Source organism: Bombus bifarius, unplaced genomic scaffold (assembly GCF_011952205.1).
Source record: "Bombus bifarius isolate JDL3187 unplaced genomic scaffold, Bbif_JDL3187 scf7180000009125, whole genome shotgun sequence".
NCBI classification, from domain to species: Eukaryota; Metazoa; Arthropoda; class Insecta; order Hymenoptera; family Apidae; genus Bombus; species Bombus bifarius.
The window spans coordinates 1,540,999-1,566,443 of record NW_022884914.1 but is presented as its reverse complement, the minus strand read 5'-3'; the positions used below and the strand labels follow the sequence as shown (position 1 = coordinate 1,566,443).

At 38.9% G+C, this 25,445-nt stretch overlaps 1 protein-coding gene across 1 annotated transcript in view; it reads left to right on the top strand.

Moving 5' to 3' along the window:
- LOC117213601 (protein groucho-like) overlaps positions 1 to 25,445 on the top strand; it is an 82,646-nt gene that overhangs the window by 30,637 nt on the left and 26,564 nt on the right. The window contains exons 3-6 of the mRNA XM_033459086.1: positions 8,054 to 8,151; positions 11,283 to 11,346; positions 18,544 to 18,588; positions 22,031 to 22,168. Of these exons, the coding sequence (XP_033314977.1) occupies positions 8,054 to 8,151; positions 11,283 to 11,346; positions 18,544 to 18,588; positions 22,031 to 22,168 (345 nt within the window). The remainder of the gene's footprint in view (positions 1 to 8,053; positions 8,152 to 11,282; positions 11,347 to 18,543; positions 18,589 to 22,030; positions 22,169 to 25,445) is intronic.

The window sequence follows — 25,445 nt, the reverse complement described above, 5'->3', positions numbered from 1 at the left end:
ATATTGAAGTCGATTGCCGTGTTGTAAAAAAGGTTTATTCTTTGATAAGCCGTTTCCAAAATTGATACGACGAACGTGTTAAATCTGTAGGGAATCCTATCGATAAAAGTTGAAGCGATCGATATCCATCGAGTGTTTGCTTATTTGCAACGAAAAATAAACTAGAAAACTTGAATCGGCAAGAAAACGAAGGAGTATTTTTGTCCGATGGGACAGTCTCGGGTGATTTTAAAGATTTGTCTTCTCGTCTTTTCAATCAAATCGCTTCTACTCGATACGATTATTAACCAAATGATTGATGGAATCTGTTGCTCTAATCAGGAGACTCGGAAGAAAAGCGATACGTACGATAAAATCTTTAATTTCAGAAAATTATCGGTAAACTTGAACATAGAAAGATCTCTGTGCGTTTGTTACTTTTGATTTATAGCCTTCTCATAATTCCGGTATTATGGGTTTCTATAATTCCTTCCGCGAGTCGTATTCGATCTTAACGGTTTTGTCTGAGACATTTTCACGTATTGTAAGATTATCGCAACGACTGCCTCGCGAATTCCCGTTTCGACGATAAATTTGCTTTCGAATAGTGAAAATCTCTAGCGTCGGTAACTATACGTTATTTCCACCACAGCGGGTGTGGAGTGAATGCACGATGTGCTGGCCGGTTTGCATTGCGGTGCACAGCGTAACGAAGTGCATTTTAGCGCATTAGCCGAAACGCTCTAAAAGCCGCAAAGTGCCGCTTGCGTTAAGAACCGTTTAAACTGCTGCAACAAGCTGCGTAGAGCGTGTGCAGCCTACGTGTGCTACTGAAGACGTAAGATATTTGACAAAGACAAACAAAAGGTTTCTATAAAATTATAATTACTGCATCGCGACTGAAATTACGACTGTAACGACACGAATACAATATGCAAGGTCCTCCTGAAGCCTTTTTGAAATCGTACAGCGTAGAATGTTAATTTTCGTAGACGTTTCTTCGACCAACTTCGGCAGTTTGTATTTGTTTACTTGTATTTGTATTGCTTTCAAGAGCGAGTCGCGTTGCAACGTATTTATATAGTAGATTTAAACCCTTTCACCGTGTAGCACGAGAGAATCTTAGAAAGGCAGTCAAAAATATCCTACTACGAATTTTACATTTGAAATTTTATCAAACGTAACACAGTTATTGATACAGTAGCACGTATCCTTATTTTTCAATGAAATACTTTTTTTTATCAGATTCTATGTTACATATGTTCGTAGTATGAGATTTTCGTAGATGCACGAAAGTACCACAAAGTGATACGAAATTTATCGATGATACGAAAATATAATAAAATTAAAATTAATATGCGGTATATGGCATAATGATATAACGTATCATATAATAAATACAATTTTATATACTTGCAGCCGATCGATTAGCATGTAAATGCTATAACGAGAACAATAGAGTACACTTCTCGTAACCACTGTATACACTTCCAATTAGAAATTGAAAATATGTATTTCTTGTTTATCACGTGCGAGTCACTGGTCCATCAGAGGCCGTGATTTCGCTTTCCTCATTTAACGTTTTACCTTGCTCGAAAGTAGACGATTGAGTTCCATTGCAGCAGAATAAAAGAGCCGGGGACGGAAAAGCGCGGAGCGAACCGCAAGAATGTTCGCACAAAGAGACTCGATGGATTCCACGATCGATTCAGTCGGCCGACAACTGAACCGAACAACGAGGAAAGGGAGCCTGGCTCCTCGGTTCATTCGATTACAACGGTTCGATTGTGATCGAGGTCAGGAGGTACCCGATGCACTTCTAGCTTAACCCGAGATAACTCCGGAGGCTAGCCTTCTTCCTTCTTCTTGTTTCCTCGATGATGCTTCTCGACGCTTCACGGAACATCTCGAGAATACGTAGTTGGCTGGAAGAACTTGCGCGAGGCACCTTAGCGTAGATGCAGACGCTGATTAATCAGCAACCTTCTTGTTTTCTTTCCATCGGAGCAGAGTAATCAAAGGGAAGTTTCGCAAATTATGTATCAAGCGAACGCTCGAACGATCGGCTCGATTCCACGACGAACGTTTCGTAAAGAGATTGATGAGCGGTAGGAACCTACGTGGAATAATTGATGCGATTAAAGAGCGTTCCTTTCGTGTTAGCTTTTCGAAAGGGAGCGATAAACGCTCACCGGTAAATCCGATTCGAATTTCTTACGCACGTAAAGCGATGGAGAACGAAAGCTCGATGTATTTGCGAAGAACTTTCCGTAACAAATTGTTACCTTTGTAAACTATCAGCCTTTGGATGTGTTTCTTTCATTCGGTTAGTCTCGAAAGCATATTTTTAAATGGAATTGCGACGATTATTAGCGTATCGGAGTAATCTAATAATCTTTCTCTCGGGTAGTTTTATTTATTTTATTTATGCTCAGTATAATTTGATCTATGTTCTACATTCCATATTTTATGTTTCTTATTCTGTTCCTGATCGTTTAATGAGATTATCTGATACATCCTTTCTTTCCTTTGTATCTGATTTTTGAAAAAAGATCGTAGTTATGCCAATAATTCATCGAAACTCGCGGTATGAATCCCGCAAGTCACGTTAATCGATTTCACGAATTGAAAATTACAGGAAAATGATCTTACAAACGCTGCTGTTTTTTGAAATTTATGCCTCAGACCTCGCTCTTCGTCTACGTCATTTCGTAATATGTAAACCAGTGGAAATAAATCGACCATTTCCTGACAATCCATCGGTAATTCTACTACCTGGACTTTAGAAATTTACAAAAAGTGTAGTTGCGTGTGCGAATCACTTCGTATTCCGGGGCTCGTACAACTACTCTAGAACCGTCTTTCCGACACGGTTTTGCCTTTGTCGATCGATTTCCACCAGTTCAACAGAGAGATAGTCGTCGGTTAACGTGACTCTGCTTGTAGGGGAGCGTATCCAACACGATCTACAGGTCGGTCGAAGGACAACGCTTGCGTAGGCAGGGCAACTGGCGAATGTAGTTAACCGAACACCCTCTCTCTCTCTCTCTCTCTCTCTCACTTTAGGACACACGTGCAACGTCGATGGGCACCCACGTGCATTTGCACGCACACAGTACACGTGTGCGCGAGAGACTCGCAAGTTCATAGTTTCGGTTGTAGCGTGTAATCCTCGTGGACACCGCAAACATGTAATTAACACTTGCTCTCTCTCTACGAGCCGCTGCAGTCAGTCGAGATCGTGTTGACTATACCCAGCCTCGACCGTACCGGCCGTGTAATCGTGTGCGCATGCCGACCAATGTAACGAATAAGACCCGCTCTCCGCTATACGGGGTGTCCCGACACCAACCGTAAATATTTTGTCATCGAATTTCGCTGGTGATCCCTGAAATTGAGATTTTGCTCGTTTCAAATCGGGTTTCTTGGTTTTTGCTATTTTTCAATTATCGAAGAGAGGAGACGAGTTACTGGAAAGTTTGCTAGTGGAAGAAATGCAGGTTGTTTTTGGTTTAGTGGACCACAAATATACAAGCAGCAAAAAATTGCTATACCTTGTGTAATACGATCTCGATCCTTTCACGCTTGGAAATATGATACGCATAAATCTGCGCTATTAAACTTTGAGTTTCATGGAAGTTTTTCTTAAGGAATGACCTAGTTTGTAACACAAGTATGATGCATATTGGTGTTTCTTTTTTTGTTTTTCTTTTTTAAGCTGCACTAATTCGAGTTTAGCGTGCCAAACAGAAACTTGTATAATTACGAAGTTACAAATTAACAAAGGCGAATGGTTTTTCGACCTGTTTCGGTGCTTGAAGCAGAAGTTCTTTGGTATTGAGTGATAAAGCTATTGAAGCGAAATAAATATCTGAAACTATACTTTTCTTCTTTTTGGGAAGAATTGAAATTATCGTGAATTTTTTAGATGGTACTGTGTACATATTATTTTTCTTTTTTTTTTTTTTATTCTTGAACTACGTACGAGTACATGTTACATATATGACAAGCATACGAAGTATATGATAAGTTATGATAGTTTAAAGAACTTCGATCTTCCAGTAGGGGAATTCCAATAGAAAAATCTGAAACATATTTTTGTTAAATTACGATATTCACGTTATATGTACACTCGGATCAATTCTGAATTTCCATCGAGAAATATCCGCTGAAACGCTTCTGGAAGCGATCCTGAGCGCGAAAAATATGATGAAAGTTTCGAACTAGATTTTCGGCGATATTGTTGACACGAATGTCGGCTCTGCGGTAACTCGAACGTGATTTCGAACGTTATTGGGGATACGGAGGAACGTTTGAGATAATATGAAAGGAGAAATGTGTGTTATGCGCGAAGAATATGTAGAGTCGTTCGATCGATCGAGGTTGAATAGATGGTTCGGGGCGAGCGAGTTTCATGCATCGATGGAGACTGCAAATCATAGGTTTTAAGTTTCCTAGCGATGGTCCGTGTATGCATAGTACATCAATTTTTTGAAAGTTTCTTCGAGAAATTTGCGGTGAAACTCGTTTTCCATAGGTAGTTGTTTAGAAGATAGATTAAATTAAATGGTCGTGTAATTTCGTTGCTTAGCACTGTATACAACCACGAGAATCTTCCTCTGTCTGGAATTTCGACAGCGATACATCATTTTCTTGATTTTATATTCATTTGGATTAGCCATTGTTGTTATACAATATATATGATAGTTAACAGTACAAATATGATTATTACAGAATTTGACAATTAGCTGTGGCGATCAGATACTCGAGATGCTAATGACAATAATCTCAGGTTCAATAACGAATATACGGTCAACGGTCAACGATAGCAGATACGCTTACTTCTCAAAAGTCCAAGTGGAACTGAACATACTTGTCCACAGTCCAAGTGTAACTCAACTTACTTGTCCACAGTCCAAGTGCAACTCAACTTACTTGTCCACAGTCCAAGTGGAACTGAACTTACTTGTCCGCAGTCCAAGTGTAACTCAACTTACTTATCCACAGTACAAGTGGAACTCACTCATGTATCTTTCTCTGTACCTCTTTGTACCCCTCGGGTCAACTATATTTTGAAGGAGAGCAATACAACTACTTACTTAACCTCTGTTAGGTAAAAAAGTCCATCCCATGACTGTGGCTACGTTTAGCGACCAGATATCACTTCGAGTCCAAGCCTGCTGTCATAAATCTCGGGCAAACATACTCGGATTAAATCATAAACAACTACTTCTAAGTTTTATTATTTAAGTACAGCTATAATAAAAAGTGTAGATTAAAGTATTGGGGATTTTCGCAAAAATTCTAAAGGAAAGGCCCCGATGTTCTTTCATCTCCGACATATACATGCGCGTTCTTTTAAGAAATATCGCTACTAAATACTGTGATGTTGTATATTTTATCAAATTATCGAACGTACGGATTTCCAATTTTATCATTGCTATCTTTAACGCGTACAGGATCGAGTTCTTCCACCAGACTATGGAAAAAATTATTTTACAAATCACGAACGACAGAAGCACGTTCCTTTCGGTATTTCTGTAAAAGAGATACAATGCAATAAAATCTTAGATCAGTCTCGAAACGTACGTTTATAAATCGATATCAATCAAATACAAATATACGAATCAAAATCAATATGAAACAGGTGGATTTCGATTCTTTCAAACATAACGCAGGAAAGTCTAAAACCAGTTTTAAAAAGTACATTCGTATCGTTTAGTCGCTTGACAGAGATACATTGATTTCAAATACGTTAATTTCAATTCTTTCTGTCATAAACATAATCTCTGCTCTCGAATAATAAAAATGGTTAACGTGTGAAAATCTGAGCCACCTTTCTCTTCCTTGTCAATGGGACACAGTATACATAGCGAAGCCGAAGGCAATGCGAATCATTGGTCTTTCGAAATAACAGAATTTCCTCGAGCGAGGAGAATTGTTTGGGATCGCGGAGTCTCCGGAGGCCGGACGAGATTCACCTGTCAAGCAAATCTTGTTATCACGTTGCGTTACGTTACATCGTGGGCTCACCCACGCGTGCACGATTGCCAATGGCGTTTAGGTGTCTTTCACTGTTTACCGTATGCCACATGGTCCGTACGCCTACCATCGTCTGGTCTGGTCTCGTCTCGTCTCGTCTCGTCTCTTCGCTACGCCTGTCTGATTCCCCCTTTTCTTCGCTGGCTCGCGAATCGGCTAACGCATTATTTCCTGCATCCATTCTCGCTCCTTCGCGATGAACAGCTGTGTGAAATTAATTATTCACCGGCGGCATTGACGCGTATTCACATCGCGCGCTTCGCTGCGCTTCCGTCGCCTTTGCTATTCCTTTTTCAAATTGAAGATCGCAGGTGACAGACACGATAAGTCACATTTACGATCTTTCATGGGAGAACAGTTTTTAAATTCGATATATTGGCGTCTATTTTTGCGTCAATTTTGTATCAATTAATTCGTTTGATTATGGGCTCGAGTATGTGTTTTGTTATACGCTCGAGAAATATCAATAGCATCGGTTACGTGCACCGATATTAATTGATTTGAATTAGTATTAATTAATTAATTAAGATTTGTATCTTTTATTCTCCTTTCAACAGTTTCACGCGAAAACATTTTTTTTTATCCGCTGGGTTCTACATAAAAGACGATCGATATGAAAAGATATATATTTTTCTCGTGTAGTCTTTTGTTTTTGTCTTTCTCTTTAGTTTCTTTCATTCTTCTCTTTCCTTTATCAGTTTGAAACGAAGCGAATTCTTTGTTTGAGATAAGATACGGAGAAAGTTGGATAATTCTTCGAAAAGTCTTGATGAATGTTAATGGGATTTAACGAGGATTTGTCTCGTGTGGTTTTGAACACAGAAGCGTCATTCTTTGAAAGTGATCATAACATCGAGTCAATGGATTTTAACTTGTCTTGAAATCTTCAAAGCTTTAATAACGTGAATAATTCAAACAGAATAACGTGGTGTAATTTCGGTTAAATACGTTTACATATGAACATATAAAAATATATATTTATATATATATTTGTTAGAAAATATGTAAAACATGAAACATAATATTCTACAAAACTTCCTACTTAAGATTTTATTTCTTAAATCCTGTTCGTAAAATAATACCAGTGTAATTACACGAATATCATTTATGTTAACCATAACAAACATTCTTAAACGTAAGAAAATTCCGTTCTTCTTCATCATATTTTATTTTGCAACAAGTAAGTGAAATGACTGGCCATTACCAACGATAATAAAACGTGTATGGAATAGCGAAAACGGATGTTAGCAGTTTTATTTCCCATCGGTATAAAAACTACGTAGCAACTAAGAAGATAATAATATGCAATATTCCGTCGGCTAGTTTTCGCATAACATGCGCAACGATTAATACAGCAAAGTTTAGACTGTAAAGTTTGCTCGTGTTTTACGTGCTGTTGCGTTATAATGTGATACCACACACGTTGTATAGTTAGATATTCCAACCGTTATACTCTGTTACTTTCGCGAACTAAGCTGTAGATTATTACTGTGAAATCCGATAGATGATTTTTGCTGTTTAATTTATGTAACAGCATTCGAAGCAATATGTTATTTCGCTGAAATTAGCTTCAACTTTGTTACGTAATTTTGCGAACCATTTAGATATATAATTTATAATCGTTTTGCAAATTTCTAGAAATTTATAAATAAGATCAAATTCTACGTATAAATATTATTAAGTAATTTTTATTATTATTCATCTTATATTATATATTTTATTATTGCTTATTAAGTAATACTGTGCGTTGAGAAAAATCATTGAGAGATTATTCGCTAGGAAAAATGAAAAGTTATGTGACAATTAAATTATCTTATAATAAAAAAAAAAAAAATGTTAAACGTAAGCTTTACTTATCTTGCTAAACAAATGAACGTATTTTGACGTAAAATGTTAATTCTTACTGCTCTAGAATACTCGACGAACATCCTGGCAGACGCATGTTTAAGAAATCGAAGACGATAAAGAAACAGCAAGATCGTTAATTTAACTGCTCGACTATTAATTCGTTTCTCTTGTGAATTTATTGCAGGGCCCGCCACAGCCCGGACAACAAATTAAATTCACAGTCGGAGAATCCTGCGATAGGATCAAAGAGGAATTCAACTTCCTGCAGAACCAATGCCACGCGTAAGTGACAGATATCTTGTACCATAATGATCTACGCATAATTTCCTCTCACACTTCTTAACACCTTGTCATCGTTTCATTACACAAAAACAACAAATACACCGATCCAACTTTTCGCTGATTTATGTTTTACACGCGCGTAGCGTTCTAAATAGAAAATCTAAAGAGAGATCTAAAGGTATCTGAAATACCTAGAAACAATCGAAATCTCGTTGTGAAACACAAGTAAAATTAAAATACCAAAAGTCGTGGTGAGGTAAGGAACGAATTAATTCCTTTGGAACAGCGACGTTAAACTATCCGCGATAAGGGCGAAACTTAATTACAACGCAGCGTAAGTAGAACATAAGAACAATCATCCGGAGAGATTCGACTCGAGGTCTTTGCACCCTTTGCAAGTCACCTTATTACAGTTTCTTTTCTTTTTTCTTCTTCGGTTCCAAGGGAATTAATATTAAAAAAGACGGACGGGCCACAGCTAATCCGAAAAAAGGTCTTCCGGCTCGAATAAGTTTATTAAATCGTGTAACGAAAAGGGGGAAAAAAGAGAAAAGAAGAAGAAAGTAAGAGAAGGGAAAGAAGGAAAGAGGAGTAAAAAAAAGGGGGGGACGAGAGTCGTAAAACGATTGAAGTCGAGCGGCACCTGCTCATCAGCCCTTTCAGACTCTCTTTCTCTCTCTCTCTCTCTCTCTCTCTCTCTCTCTCTCTCTCTCTCTCACTTCAAGTTCTCCTTTTGTCTCGAAGTTGCATACGTAGCCGGCAGCTACCGGGCACCACCATCGCGGATCGAGAAAGAGCCTGGGAATTCGTGCAGCTGCTTCCTTGGCTTTGCACGCGATACACAAAAGCCATAAGTGATTTACGACAACGTGGCTATTGGCAGACACGTAATGACACCCGTGCACCGTAGCCACCGCGAATACGAAATTAAGGAAGCCTCGATCTCGCTGCTGTTGCATTTTTCAGCGTTTCGCCGATCGAAACTTTCATTGTTCGTACAAGCTGCAACTTCCCAGCCGGAAGTTTCAAGCTCTTTTCCATTTTTCTCTCTTTCTTTCTGTCTTTTCTTCCGTCTCTTTTTCTTGTCGTTTCGCCTTTTTTCTTTTTTTCTACCCCTTTGAAGTTGGCAAACGTACACGGCATTGTTCCCAGTCGATGACGGCGAGGTATAAGAGAATGCAGAAGAACGATAGGAACAATATTTCAAACGTTGCGCTCCAACTTCTCGCAGCGTGCACACGCGAGAATGTACGTGCTGTCTATTATGGGCAGTAAGTGGTGCAACGAAGGACAGAGTGGTTTTGTATTAAAAAATGGATAGAAACTATCGAACGAAGATCTTTTTTTTATAGGAAACTTCGTTTTTACGAAGACTTCAAGTTGTGAATCTGTATTAACGAACGAATGAAATTCATAGGAAACTGCGTTTTCGAAAAAGTTGAACTAATAGCGAATTTGCACTAGCAAACGGATGAAATCTTTTAATAGGAAGCCTCGTGGAATGTGTATTAAAAATTTGTCTAATTTAAATGAAATTTAATTGAAATTAATTGAATTAAACTAAATTATAATGAATCAATTAAAATTAATTTAAATCGAAAGTTATTTCGTTCTCAAAAAGATTGAAACTGAAAATTCCTCGGTGGTGCGTTCTACGTTTAAGTTCCGATTTAGGTATTCATCGGGTAGAGTTTTTAATAAACGAAAACATCTACCGACATTTTCACTCGTCAATGTTGCAAGTGCAATCGTTTTGATGTATGATTAATGAAGATACGTCTATCGGGAGCTTTATACGCCAGTAATTAGATGCACGTGCACTCAAAGAACTTTCAAACTCAATTTTCTTGAGAACGAGGCCTTGTATCGCATTATCTTACTCTACATTTTTTATTCTTTTTTGCATGTACAATCATTTATTATTCTTCCTTCTTCTACCACTTACGAGACACGGTAGTTTAATAGAAAGGGAGTGTTTGATGGGCGAAACAGGTTAGGGAATATAGCATAAATGGCCATCGCGTGTGCACGCAATTACGTATGCATAATCGACGACAATTAATATTAACATTATGCTAACGCGGCGAGCATAAAGTAGAAAGATCGTGGGACGTTACTCGGATTACACAGTGCGTAATGTAGGCATGTGTGACACACATGGCCACGTGTTATCTGTAAAATTATGCTACTTAGTGAATAACACGGGCAACGATATTTTAGACCATTTAAAATATCGTATAGCGGATGTTTGCATGTTGGTTGCCAAAAGTTTTCGTAAAGTGCGATTTTCTTATACCGTGTAAAGAGATAAATTCCAAAATTTCAATACAGAGATTCGCTGTGCAAGTATATCGTGTAGTTAGTTCAATTTTCAAAGCAGAGAAAATTTATTGATCTGCGATCTAAAATAAGTTGTTTTTAAAAAGACATATTTATATTATACCATTGCCAACAATTTTTGGCTAACATACGCAGTGGTGTGTAGAAGCTTCTGGCCAAACAGATTTTTCAATTTATATTTTATCTTACAAATTTGTAACAAACGTTGTACGACTGTAGTAAACCTGTGTTTATTTGTTGTACTGTTTTCTTTTACTTGCCTTGCCTTTAAACTCGATATTTAAGTTAAAGTTCTTTAGATCTGGCTAAAATGTTACATTACATATATACAATCAATAAAACGAAAATAAATATACTATTTAGAACTGTATCTGGCTAAAAACAGTGTCTTACTTGCGTATCTATCGTACGAATAACGTGATTCATATTTTCACCATTCATATCCAAATTGATTTTTCTCTGCGATGCCTAAATTCCGAAACATAAAATTCAGCATTAAATCTGCTGTTCTTTACGCAACTGGACGTATCTTTTTCTCTCTCCTCAGAATGTTTCATTGTAATACTAAAATCGAATATTTAAAAGCCATTTATTTTTGGGTAATATCAATCAAAATGAAATATTCATCTCGAGTCACATAAATCTAAGAAAAGCAATAAAATTAAGGTTACACCGTCGCTTGACCGCCACTCAATATATTACACACACACAATATACAAAAGTTAAGAGAAACATAAGATGGGATTAAAATCATTTAATCTGTACCAATTCCCCTTTCTCTCTGTTCACAGCTTGAAGCTCGAGTGCGAGAAATTGGCCACGGAGAAGATCGAGATTCAGCGACATTACGTGATGGTAAGGAATTACCATTCTGTAACACTAATTCCGGTTAAGTCCGTGCTCTCCTTTCTCCCTCTGTCCCCTAAAGTTTCCTTCTGATCCCTTCTCGCTTGGTCCTTCTGCCTCTATCTCTACCCCGTTCTCCGTATCCAGGATAATCATGCTTGCTCGACCGCTAAACCACCTCGGCTTCTTAGCATTAATTGCATCCTCGCCGCACCGACTTTACATTGGCCTGTTACGCCGCGCACATTTCCCCTCTGTTCAGGTATACAGTGTACAGGTACACACAGAGCCTCGCAAGGGACACTTACACACAAACGAACCACGTGTGCTGGCCCGTGTATCTGTATATTTATCTTGCGCACCTACTGTGCATAGCTAATGATTCTAAGAGGGCCAGAGGTTCTCACTGATTGGAAGACCAGTGGTTGGGAAAATCCAGTGTATGAGCGTATCGCATGCGAGCTTCTTATTTGACAAATAGCTTTACTTCAGCAAAATATAAAGGCACAGAGGATGGAGGGAATTACACGGGATTAGCATCAAAGTGCTTTGGCATTAAAATTGGAAAAGTTTGAAAATCTGGAGTTATTCATCTTGGCTTGTGAACTGCCCCCTGTGTGTTTCAAAGCTTTTACAACCGAAAATAATTCAGTTATGCTGTGCAAAAAAAAAAACATGAAAACTGTCAAACGGGTATTTTCAAGGGTTAAAAACGAAAAACTGCGAAAATAATATTTGACCAAATAATGTTATGCGTTTGGTATATATATAAATTTTTTGTAAGCTTTCAAATGGTTTTTTGCGTTTTCTGAAAAATTTGTTTGAGTTGCCACGCTTTTGAAATACATGTTCGATATAGCAATGGGATCTGACACTTGGAATTTCTATGCAGCGCGTTATAAAATATATGGGGGATATTTATAGGGCCGATTCTAAATATCAAAAAGATGAAAAGCGCTGTTTCAAGCTTACCGTTCCAGTTATAAACAATTCTATTTTACGTTAGAAATATATGGTATCAATGAGTCAGTTGATAAAGCTTTTTCTCTGTATCTCACTTAGATTTCAGGTTTCTCATTTTTCATCGACATCGGTACATTTCCAGCGCGAAATGAAATCGTTTGTAACTGTCTTCATTGTTTTTATGTTGAGAATTAACCCTCTCCCTTTCTATATATTTTAACCTTTGAATTATATTCCAGGTGATTTAGAAGTTAGAATTCTCGAAAGCTGTCACTGAATCCTGGAAATCCTACGTGTCTCGAGAGATACTTTCAAGTGTCTCAAGTGTGAAATTTTGATCGTCATAAGATCTTCACATTATTTAGACTATCCGATATTATACGTTCATTTTCAATATCAAAGTATTCAATCGATACGCCATAAGGTACCAGCAGTTAATAAGATGAGAAATTAAAGGAGAAATAGAATTCAAGATCTCGAAGCATTCAAAATTTAGAAAACTGCGAATCTGAAAGATTGAAAACTCGTCGAGGCTTTCGAAGTTGCAAAGTTTCGGATCGCGTTCGAAACGATTTGCATCTTCATAGTCTCGAAAAGCTTTGAATTATGTACTTGCGAGTTGAGATTCGAACACCCGTTACTACGAACGACCCGTCTTGGGACACCTAATGACAAAGTAATACAAGCTGGATGGAGGCGCGCGAGCAATGCCGAAGGATAATGTAGTTGGCCTCGTTGGCTTGTACCCGAATGCTTTCCAACGATCGACCGCCGTAAACCAGTCTAATTATACCGATCCGCGTGTCCCGCGAGGAAATCCGAGCCGCACTCGCTCGCCGCACGCAAGATGGGATTTATTGCCAGGCGTTTTCATGGTAAATGCCTCGCAGTTAACCCTCGCGAAATTGGACTGCGTGCGTGCACGAGTGCCAGGAAGAGGGAAAGGGTCCACCGAGTGACGTGTGGTTGGAGTTTATTGTGGTCCCGGTGACACAATTAATCGACGCTGATATCGCGACTATCGTTTATTCAGGGCGTTGTAAAATAGGACGTTTGACATTTTTCGAGTGTTAATTTCGCGTGTTTCGTTTCTTGCGTGGGATAGAGCGGTTGAAATTTCTAGAAATCGAATGTCACGCGTAGAGAAACGGTTTCATGAATTCTGATTACTGTCTGTGGGTATCACGTATTCGAGCAAGTTTCTTCTTTGATCTTTCATTTTTCACATGTCGTAACACAGATACACTTCGGTTTGTTATTTGGCCAGTGAAAAGATATACAAATTTCGAGTGATAGAAATTTTCTATACGATATAGGTACTTCGTATCAAGAATATCACGATTAATAAGAGGAAGATAATTCGTTGCTCTGTTATTGTAAATTCATTTACGACGTTGAAACGTAATAGAACGAAGCATTGTTTCTATCCGTAGCAGTTCTTACGTATCTAGAACGTATACTTGAAATTGTATCTCTTCTGCAGCAAGTGTGCGATATTATTATAAATGAACATAAGTGAATGAGATTTCTTACGAACAAAAGCAATTACTACTTCATTGATAACCCTATTAAAAGGAAACGGCGATAATGTCTAAAACGTAAAAACACTATTGCTATCCTTGTATTTGTCATAACCTAATAATAAAATGATAAATTAAACGCAAAAGATAACAGAAGCAAACAGCAAGGAAAATAACATTCTTACAATTTAATCGCCGTGATTGCGTCTCATACTTCTCTGTCCTACATAACGCGCATAGTTACAGATAGAGAACTATAAGGACATAATATGGCGCCTTGTTCAAGGCCCGTATATCGGTTTGATATACTAATTTATTGTTGTCCCTTGCTACCCTGACGTGGCATTTCGCCTTAGGTTCTGTTTTTCCTCGAACACTCGGATACGAGGGAGTGTCTCTCCCTCGGTCCCTTTCTTGCTGTTCTTGCACAGGGCGTTGTACAGACTTAATTGGCGCGGAGGCGACTAGTTTAAACACGATTAATCAAGCGTACGAGCCAACACGGCTGCCGCCGGAGGAAGTCGCCGTGAAGAGAGAGAGAGAGAAACTCCATGGAGATTTATCGACACGAGCCACGTTGTTCCTCGCGAGGCTTTCTAAGACACGTTCTGTCTCATAATTTCTGTTACCGTGGAATGTAGATTTTGTTGCCCCCGGGACGTTATTATTGCTTGTAACATGCACTAAACGCATTGTTTCCCACTAACGAATACCAACTTCTATGAACGTCCTCGTAAATATTGCCAACCGTGCTGGCCTTTCGTTGTATCTCTGTTACGTATTTTAATAGGCTGGGATTTTCCATTTTGTCGCGTGTTTTGTCTTATTTACAACAGGGCGAAATATCAGGGATGAATCATTGTCGTTGGAATCTCGTCCTTTACGTTTGGTCGAACGTTTTCTCAGATTGTTTCTGTTACAAGCGCATTATCGATGAAAAGTTTGGGATCAGTTCTCAGTCGGATCGTACCGAGTGTTCGGCTACTTTTGTCATCGATTCGAAATTGATATCAGATCGATGTAACAGATTTTTCACCATAGAATTTTCGGAGATGACAGAATTCCGAGCTGACGTTTCTGTTTTCCGGTTCTTCGCTTCTACGGAGCATGTAGGGTGATTCCAAGCTTTTGACATTTGAGGCAATTAAGGATATACGAACTCAAGCAATGACTATGCAGATGAAAATGATCTCCTAATTGTTTCAACCGGTATATAATAATACAGGCAATTGTCTTTCATATCTATGCCTGTTAATACTCATCAATTGTTACAGAATAGTAGAACGATGATGAAAATTTCCAAAATTTTTAAACGTCCTTCCTCCAAACAGCTTATCCTGTTTCCGCGATTCCATTTCCCTAAGACATCAAAGTCGTTTCTGAATATCTCGAAACGCGTTTAATTCTGCGATTAATCAGCAAGCAACGCGCTTCGACCTATCCTCGTTCGAGTTCTCTAAGGGGAGCCGATCGATTTCTATCCGGTCAATAAAAATTTGTCGGATTGAATTACACCTCGGGCACGCCTTGGCCCGATCATTTATCCCCCCTTAACAAGATCACTCTCCGAGAGCAAAAGAGAAAGAAAGAAAGCTGTTCGAGCAATAGTACCGACGCGGCAGTAAAAAAAAAAGGCCAGGTCTCTAACAAAAGACCGCTTGTTAACTCGCTTAAACGACGTGTACAGAGTACATCTCGGTGGGGTGTCGGTGCCAAGGCGGAGCAACAACGGTGAGACGAGAAGTAGAAGAAGAAGGAGGAAACTAAGAGAAGAGAAGAAGGGCGCGTTGGCGAATCGAGGGAGATCGCGTGCTTTTTCTCGTTCTCTTTGTCGAGTTCATTAACAAGCGCCACGTTAAGGACGCTGGTGTACAGGGGTCGAGGCCCGTCACGTTAATTTGTTGTGCAAGCCATAATGAGTCGCGGAAGTTGGTCCAGAGAGTGCACTACTACTAAGGGCTGCTGCTGCTGCCGCCACCACCACCACCACCACCACCACCATCACCATCACCGCTGCTGATCGTCGCTGCTGGTTCCTGCTGCTGCAGTTGATCTTAACAACCTCTGCCTCCTGCCCTCTTCGCCTCTGTTGCTCTCTTCCTACCACCGCCGTTTCCTCAGCATGTCCTCCCCCTGTCCCCGCTGTGTTCCTTTCCATCGGTGGCTCGCTTCATCCCCCTTCTCCCTCGGGTGGAATAACTTACTTACGACGCAATTAATTCGCCCGTGTAATTACGGGGCTAATGGCCCGTAAAATTAAGAACCTGTACCTGGCTCTCGAGCGTGTTGCACGCGTTCTACTACCCTTCCCTCTCTCTCTCTCTCTCTCTCTCTCTCTCATCTATGTTCATCGTCTCTTTGCCCTTCATCTTCTATCTATTTCCGTCTTCTTCATACGCTCTCGTATAATTTCTCTCTCCCGCTCACACTCCAATTCGCTCCCTCGCGCAAAATCCTACGTATATACAACCGTCCGCTCCTCTGTCTCTCTGGAGTGTATTCGACTAGACTCGATTAAGTTTATCGCGATTAACGATAATTAATAACGCGTTACCACGGAAAGTGCAGTGCTGCATGCCGTGAGGGAGAGAGAGAGAGAGAGAGAGAGAGAGAGAGAGAGAGAGAGAGACTGGGGGCAGATATAGTCGAAGCTCGCTCGCGCCACCGCTCGTTCACGAGATTAATGGTACCCGGGGATGTTAATGACGCGGATGTGCAAGGAGGCGGCGACGTCGGGCAGGTGGTAGCTCGCCACGATGCCTTGCCGTAAGAAAGCCAGAGGATGAAAAAAAGAAGGCGAAGACGAGGGAGAGAAGGATGTAAGAAAAAAAAAAAAGAAAAAAAGGGAAATAAAGGAGGAAAGGCGAGGAGAGAGAAAAAAGTAACAACGTCGAAATAACGAAGCAAGACACGGACAAATCTGGCAAATGATGTTAAATTGCTGGCAGTGAAGAGACGCCGCGCTGTACGGACGACGCGATGCTAAATGACCGCCGCTGAGCCTCGGAGTTGACTGTTAAGTAATGACGCTACAAAACGGTCTCTTCGGTAAAATGCTCGTTTACCGCAATTATGACCGCCTCATCGCTGCCCTGCTAACGACCACCGTTGATAGCCGATGAAAGACACTTCGCATCGGGAATTCTAGGAGTTTCCTGTGGTGTCGTAAGACGGCAGAATCGACGCCATATTATTATTTTTCAACCGTTTGAACATTGTTTCCGTGGAATTGACGGGACGAATCGCCGAGTTTTCGCGGTATAATAATAAGTGGCGAACGATCTATTGCAGAGAATTCTGTAAACGAGCGACATTATCCTTTCAGACTTTGTAAATTTCTTTCTTGTCCTGTCTTATTATCGTCCTTTTAAATTTTTATCAGGTGTATTATAAAAGTTAATTGCGTTGTTCGAGAAAACGTTGTAAACGAGTAACGTTGTTTCTTTAGATTTTTGTAATTCCTTTCAAACCCATCTATTTATTGTCCCTTCAAGTCAGATGTTGTAGTTGGATTCTATGGAAAAGTTCATTGATTTTTAACAGAGAACTCTGTAAAAGAGTAATGTTATTGTTTCCAATTTCTGATAATTCCCATCTATTTTGTGTATTTTAAAAAATGGTCAATATTGTATCGTAATTTCGCTGTTGGATATTTTATAAAGGTTTACTTTATAGAAGTTGGTAATTGTTTCCAGAATGAAATTTCGATATAAAACGAGGAAGAATATTTTGCGAATGTAAAACAGTTAAGTTTTGTGTTTTGATGTTTTCTGTGCAATATTAGAAATTTGTCTCTATCATCGAGGAAACATTGTAGACAGGCATTATATAACTTATTGCTAGTCTGTTATTTCCACTGAAAGCATCAAAATGATGAAACGGCAACCTAATGACATTATACATAATGGAGAAATATATTTCTGAAATAACGGACCGCGTCTTACACATGACGCTTCATTTACATTATTATTTCGTCGTATTTGCGAAAATAAATCTTGGAAAGCTCATTCGCGCGTAACATTTCTCTCTTATTATACGTTGGCTGCTTTTTAGTTTGGCATTTCAAGTTATCACAGGCCAGCGTAGTTAAGAATTAATCATTGGAAAATCTAATTAACTCTTTGCTTACAAAAGGCGGCTATGCATGCCCTTAATGTGTCATTAACATATTTATGAACTCTATATACAATAATTGTATGTACAGCCAATATATCTTTTAATTACCTGATAATCTCGTATATATTAAAAGGAAAGTGCGGATATTTGTAGCTACATTTATAGGAAATTTAAATGTGTATCGAAGAAATAATAAATAATTCGATTAAAATATACAATCGTATGAAGTTCAAACATGCACGAAATATCCAAAAATATCCATGTTACGATATTTAGAATGTGAGATAAATTTCTGGTCAGTTCCAATCTCTCGTTTCTCTAGTTCTTTTCACAAAAATATGAATTTCCATCGGCATATCCAGTCTATCGATGTACACTGCACTTTTGCAATTATATTAAAAAATGCTTCAAAATACGAAATTTAAATAAGAAATTCAACGCTTCTAACGCGCATCAACGACTGATTTCCAAATATAATTTCATCCAATGCAATATAATTGTGCTCTTTTAGTATACACCGTAGTTAAAAAGTTAATAATCCATTTTCATTTAGAAGTTGACGTATTTATAATTTTGATGCATAACCAATTTATGTTCTCTGTTACAGTATTACGAAATGTCGTACGGCCTAAACGTGGAGATGCACAAACAAGTAAGTTCCTTCTACCCTCTGCACCAAGAATTATCATAAATTTTCTCGTCATCATTTCCGACATATAACCGCGATTTTTTTTTATTTATTTATTTATTTAAATTTTACAATTTGTCCAGTAGGACATTTGGTAAAATATTATAGCTTAGTGGTATAATAATATAACATATCTTCGAATTTGATTGATTTATTTCTTTAGTGTGGTGAGTGTACCGCGATTTTCGACCGGTGTACCATACAAATTTTTCAAACATGCAACACCTGACTATTTACTCAGGCGCATTGAACTCCCTTTTCCCTTAGATTATCAAATAAAAACGACGATATTCTTTCGATATAAAGGTCCTGTCTCGAACCAGCTACCTGTAATATATTTTTCAACGTGTCGCGAGATTTTAGTAATCAGCTTATCCGTGTAACGAGGCGAGAAAGGTCGAAAATCGCTGACACGATAGTCCCGTCTCGTTGCACGAAATTCAGAAATCGACCGCGAAAACGCGTTTCGCGTGTGTACACGCGCACTTCCTTCCACTTGCATTGCATCGGGCGACGATCTTTCTTGGCTCGAGACCCGCGCCGGTTAACGTCGCGTGTTTGCCGCAGTCATTAAGCGGGATAAGTTTGTCCCGTGTACACGGCCGAATAAACATTTGCAGCGATGACTCGACGACATGGGGCAAGGCTCTGAGAGAATGCAGCCGCCACTTTCGATTCCGTTTGCGAACATCTATTCCGAGAAGACGTTCCGTTCGCACGATAACTTGGTAGCCCGTACGCGTCAACGTTCTCCGTGTTTAAAAAAATCAGCTTCGCTACGGAGAATCCACGGATTCGTAAATATTGCTCCGTTCGAAATATTGTTTCGTACGATTCGAAAATACGAGGACCGAAGAAATTTTGTTTTAAGATTAGGTAGAGAAATTTGCAGATTTGCTTCTTAATATATTTCTTAATTATACTTGATAGGTCTACCTTAGAACGTGCGCGTATTTGACAGGTCAATCACGTAAGATTGATATTAATGAAACATTAGTTTGCAACTGTTATTGGAGATAATCGAGTAAAATTGGTTAACGGAATAGTTAAAATTCAGAGTATTCGAATAATTAAACTGTTGCGATAAATATAATCTACCGGATACAGATCGTTTACCTCTATTTAATTTGCTAGTAAATTTACTTTAAATTTAAGCTAGATTATCTATAACTATTATTAGGAATTTAAATTTATGTATTTCTCACATATCTTTTAAAATGATCATCAAATATGTACAGAATTCTTTTCCAATACACCGTAGAAAATCGAGGAATCAAAATAGAAGGAAACTAATTTCCGGCTCTGAAAGGCCTCGTAATGGTTATTAACTATTAAGTTAAAATTTACACAAAGATAAAGATAAATCAAGTTCGTAAAAGTCGTATCTTCTTGCTGTTTTTCTTTTCTGCTTAGTAATTAACATAAATAGCGCGTTCGTCGAATTTTTTGATCAGGCTACATAGGTGCAGTTAAGTTGGTGTACGGCTCGTTTCCTATACACAGAGGACGTAAACTAAGGGATCGGCTCGTTAAACCGGCGAAACCGAGCCGTGACGCGCAGCTTTTCTACGCGTCTCGTTAATCATCCTCCTTATGTCTGGCTGCGTCGCTTATTTCCGCGGTTCCACCGCCTCTTACCAGCTTCTTGCGACGAAAATAGAGACGCAGCCCATCCATGCTAGAAATACGCGGGTTCGATGAATATTGCCTGCATTCCGCCTATTTCCTTTACAAAATGTTGTCGAGTTGCCGCGGCAAAATATTAATTAACCGGCGGAACAAACAGGTTGAACGATTTTACGGTAGAATTATGCACACATTAATTTTTGGTAAATAACTTTGATCGGATGTAAATATGCAATCGAGCGTAAAACAAATTGAGGGAACGTTAGAAATTGGAAACTTTTGGTCGAGAGGAATTTTTATTGTAATTTCTTCCTTATGATATATTAATATACGAATCGAGTCGATAAATTAATTATACAAATATACATTATATAGTGTGACAGGGTATTACGACAATATGGAATATTATAAGAAAAAGTTTAAAGAATTCCTTTTTCCTCTTTCAAGTCGATATTTCTTAAGAATAGGTGAAATTAAATATCCACGCAGTGTAATGTTTTAGAAGAAAATATTCTAAATCTGTAGTCTCGTTGCTCGAAAAGTTTAGGGTTCTGATATCTGTGTAACAAACACCTACGCTTCGCCAATTAAAACTCCAGCAAGACACAGTCGACGAAACCAAACAGTTGAAACGTAATTTCACAGCGGTGTATCTCGTTCTTTTGTACGTCTAATTTTACCGCATCGCGTGTTAAAAGTGTCCACGGTTAAACACTCTGCTTGCGAAAAGTGAGTGGGCCAAAAATATTTTCCATCTCTCCGGGCAGCTGGAAAGCATGTGTTCACCGCGAAAGCGAAATAAAAGCTTCCTTCCTCTTTTATGCACTTTGTTGCCGGCACGTTTTACTACGCGTAGCTCTCACGCGTCGACCGATCACCCACTGTGCCAAGTTAAAAAAGCGACGAACCGTGACCGGGTCCCTCTTACACCATTCAATGAAAAACTAATATTATCAGTGAAACTGTACAAGTCACGTGTTACAAATTACCAGTGCTACCAAATTCTTATGTACAACAGCCACCGCGTTTGATGATCTCGCGAATCCAGATCTTTGAGTAAATTTCGCAAATAACGAGTCTAATTACTGGCGGAAATTTATAAAATTATAAGATGGAAGTTTGTAATTATAACTCGTAACTTGTCAGTTCATTGACATTATTTATACGATTTAATTTGATATTTTTACTTTGACTCAATAATTACGAATCCATATGAAATTTAAACGCTTCCCTACTATTTTGAGATTTCCAATTTTAATCTTAACATTTTTAACACGCAGTATCGCGAATCGAGATTTTTAAGTAAATTTCACGAATTACGATTCAGCCGATCATCTAATTTCTGGCGGAAATTTATGAAATTATAAGACAGAAGTTTGTAATTATAACTCGTAACTTGTCAGTTCATTGACATTATTTATACGATTTAATTTGATATTTTTACTTTGACTCGATAATTACGAATCCATATGAAATTTAAACGCTTCCCCACTATTTTGAGATTTCCAATTTTAATTTTAACATTTCTAACACGCAGCATACGTAACATTACTTCAAATGCTAAAAAAAATAGTAGAAAAAAGAAGAAATTATTGCTCCAAAAACTACATGGATAAATAAATGATAAATTTATTTTGAAAGACAGCGAATTAATTTCTACACCTAACGTTATTACTTGATAAATTATTGCGCAAGATTGTCCATATATTGTTGTTTTTATATAGATATTAATCGGGGACGAACGTTTCTCGTTAACCTCGAACCTTTGTTCCTTTTACAGGCCGAAATATCGAAGAGACTGAACGCTATCATCGGACAGATCCTGCCCTTTCTGTCTCAGGAACATCAACAGCAAGTTGCAACCGCTGTTGATAGGGCGAAACAGGTCACGATGACGGAGCTGAACTCCATAATTGGGGTAAGTGCGCGTCATGCTCCGTAATTGACTAATTTTCCAACAGAGGAGAGCGGTTGTTCGATCAGCATTACGCGTCAGGATATCGCAACAGGTGCATCGTGAAATTACGCGTTTCCGTCGAGGAAAAGGTTTAGTAATGATCTGTCAGTTTCAGTACCTCGGATACAATCGAGTGGACGTTTAAAGGATCGCTTTAAATAAGTTTTATCGGTGTCGTAAATTTTTTCATTGAGATATAGTCGAGCTTTCGTTAACCTTCATCCTCTTCGTCGTGTTGATTCGAACCGTTGCGATAAACGCGAAAGTGCAATATTGCTACGTGTCGTTTTATTATTTGTAAATCATACGAATGATATTCGTATGCTTGCCGATGTAGAAATACAAACGAGTCACAATTAAATGTTTTTATTAGGTTGTACATTTTACGTACGATTCGCCTTTTCCAATTGGACCACACGTCCAATAACTTCAATTTAGTCGCATAAAAAATGTATGGAATTTAGCCTGTTGTACACTTTCATAACCAAAGAGTAACACCGTTTGTTACTCTTGTAAGATACGTATAAATAACTAGACTTTATCTTTATGCAAAGCCATATTCTCGAGAATATGATTAAAAAAAGCTAGAACTTGGCTAGAATATTGTTCTACCTACCAAGTATTATACAAATCACTATACTTGCATGTTTTATACGTTTTTTCATACCATGTGCATTCTGCGCAATTTGGTACTTTCACATTATAAATGCATAAAGATCGGCAAACTACCCAGAACCCATGTACACAGAATGATCGTTTCAACCCATCCCATACACCTCCTCTTTTCTCATATCTACCGTATCTTCCGTATCTTCAAAGCGAAGTATCGCATGTTGCACTTAGAAGCCACAACATGATCTGCGATATTTTGGCGACGAAAAAAAGATGGGTGCACACGCAAAAACCTACCGCAGCAGGCAAAACGCGAGACAATTTTACACGCGACCAGCCGTTTATTCGGCGAGCGGGTAATTTAAGGTCGTTAAGTCGGGTGAATCACCCTTGCGTATCCATTACCTGACCTGGACGAGTCGCAAACGCGTTTCCACTTTAAAAAAAAAAGAAAAGAAAAAGAATTTTTTTCCCGCCACCCAAGATCGCGTACGTCCGTCGTTGTCGAGCGAGCTTCAATTTACATAATAGTCCACCGAATCTAACCGCGCGACCGTGTGTACTCGTGCAAGCTGAAAAGGGAATGAGGTGTAGGTAAGCCGAGTCCTTTCTTCGCGTCTCGTGTACGACAGACTTCCGGTGGGAAACGTTTTTCTCATACTCATAGGCTGCATGCCAGTGATAGCAGGGTCGACGAATGCGAAATTGGCATTCGACCGCCGCGGCACGTATAATTGAGTTCCGTGTCGGTTCTCGCGTGCACGACTTGAATAATTCCCGATCGCCTAAACGAATGCACGGTCCTCGTGGCCCCGGACACGCTTGAATTACTCTTTCTGCACGTGCGCAGCTACATGCGCGTTAAAAACACCGCAGGCTAAAGGGAAATTTAGTAATCATATACGGCGAGCAGAAAAACCCAGTACGAGGGATTCTTTTTAAGAAATGATGATTTGTTTGTATTGCGATATGAGAGACGCAGAAAATCGGAAACATATACTGAGCGACTACACAATGTATTTGTATATAGAGATCAGACCAATCGCACCGAGAAGCAAGGAATGGGCAGAAATAGTAACAACAAACCGAGAAACATATATGACAACTGGCAAACTTCACGAAGGGAAGCAGAAAGTTGGATGCTTTCCGCATGAACGAACAGAGAAAGGAGGAACAGGAACGAAACACCAAAGACTGAAAGACTGACACGTAGAAGATGTATAGGATGGGACAGAATAAAGAGCGATTTTAAAAAAGCTGTAAAAAGGAACAATCAATTTTTCGAAATGTTATTTTCACCGCCTTCGAATACGTAAAAAAGTATTAAAGAAAAATAAATATTAGAATGGAAAAGTAACTAATTTTTCAAAATAACTCTGGTAATATGACGTCCGCTCAAGCATACACATGCTTCCAGCCGGGCTCTCAAGTTATTCGTTACATTCCGCGGCATTGCCAGTGGAATTTGAACCACTTCCTGTCTGGAAATGGGCCTCGCCACTCATCCCTGAATTATTTGTAATGTCTTGATTAATTAAATTTAAAAATTCTTCACGGAACCGTCTTCGGTTCACGTTATCTGTTCCTTTAAGAGCCTGAACCATTTGAACTTCGTACGGATGATTATTGTGTAAAATTCATCTAATCGTTCTATTGGAAATCCTAAATGTAGCGCTGTGCGCTGGCGAGCCAAACGACGCGGGCTTCTTCCGATCGCAACTCTTACACGCTGTTACATGTTGTTTTCGGGTGTACGCACTGTTTTTGGTCTTCCAGGCGTTTTTCTCGTCGTTGACGAAGTCTCTTCAAACCACCCATGTTTCAGTCTCGACCCATTTTTTAATCAGACGGCATCGGTCTGAATGTTAAAATGGTTGCGGAAAGCATCGTTTTGATAAAACGCTTTGGCAGTATACGCGCGATGCTGAAGAGGGGTCCGCCGCTCCATTGATACAGCGTCCCCACTCTCTCCCATCGACACAATACGATTGCCGCGCTTTTCAAAATCGCTCTTTATTCTGCCCACCCTGTATAATAACACGTGTAATAAATTAAGATATTGATCTACCTAGATAAATAGCATAAAAGGAATAAACTCAGATAAAAACGAAATGCAACGAGCGCCCATACATACGAAAAGACTGTAACAATCATAAGCTTCGATACAATAAACGAATACAATAGGATACGATATAATATACGATATGGGAGAAATTTATTAGTTGCATTTAATAATATTTTATTTTGTTAAGGTTTTATCTCGTAATAGAGAGAGAGAGAGAGAGAGAGAGAGAAAATGCGTGGATGGATGTATTTATAGTAGAAAATATATTTAAGCAAGTTTAACTATAAGTACAATGTGTATGCTAGTCCAGATCCGCAGGCTGGCAGCTTTACTTTACGAAAGAGTATTTACTCAATTACAGAAAACTGACCTGTCTGTACCTCGTTGCAGCATCTGTGCAAGGCATGTTCCTAGAAAACTATAAGGCTGAGAGGCCCTTCAAATTGATTTAGTGCTAAACAATACTGAATGGTTTCAAGGACTAAGAAAACTAAGCTTCAGAAAAGATGTGGAGTTTTCCTAGAAGTGGGACCCACTTCAACGTATGTTAACACTTTGACT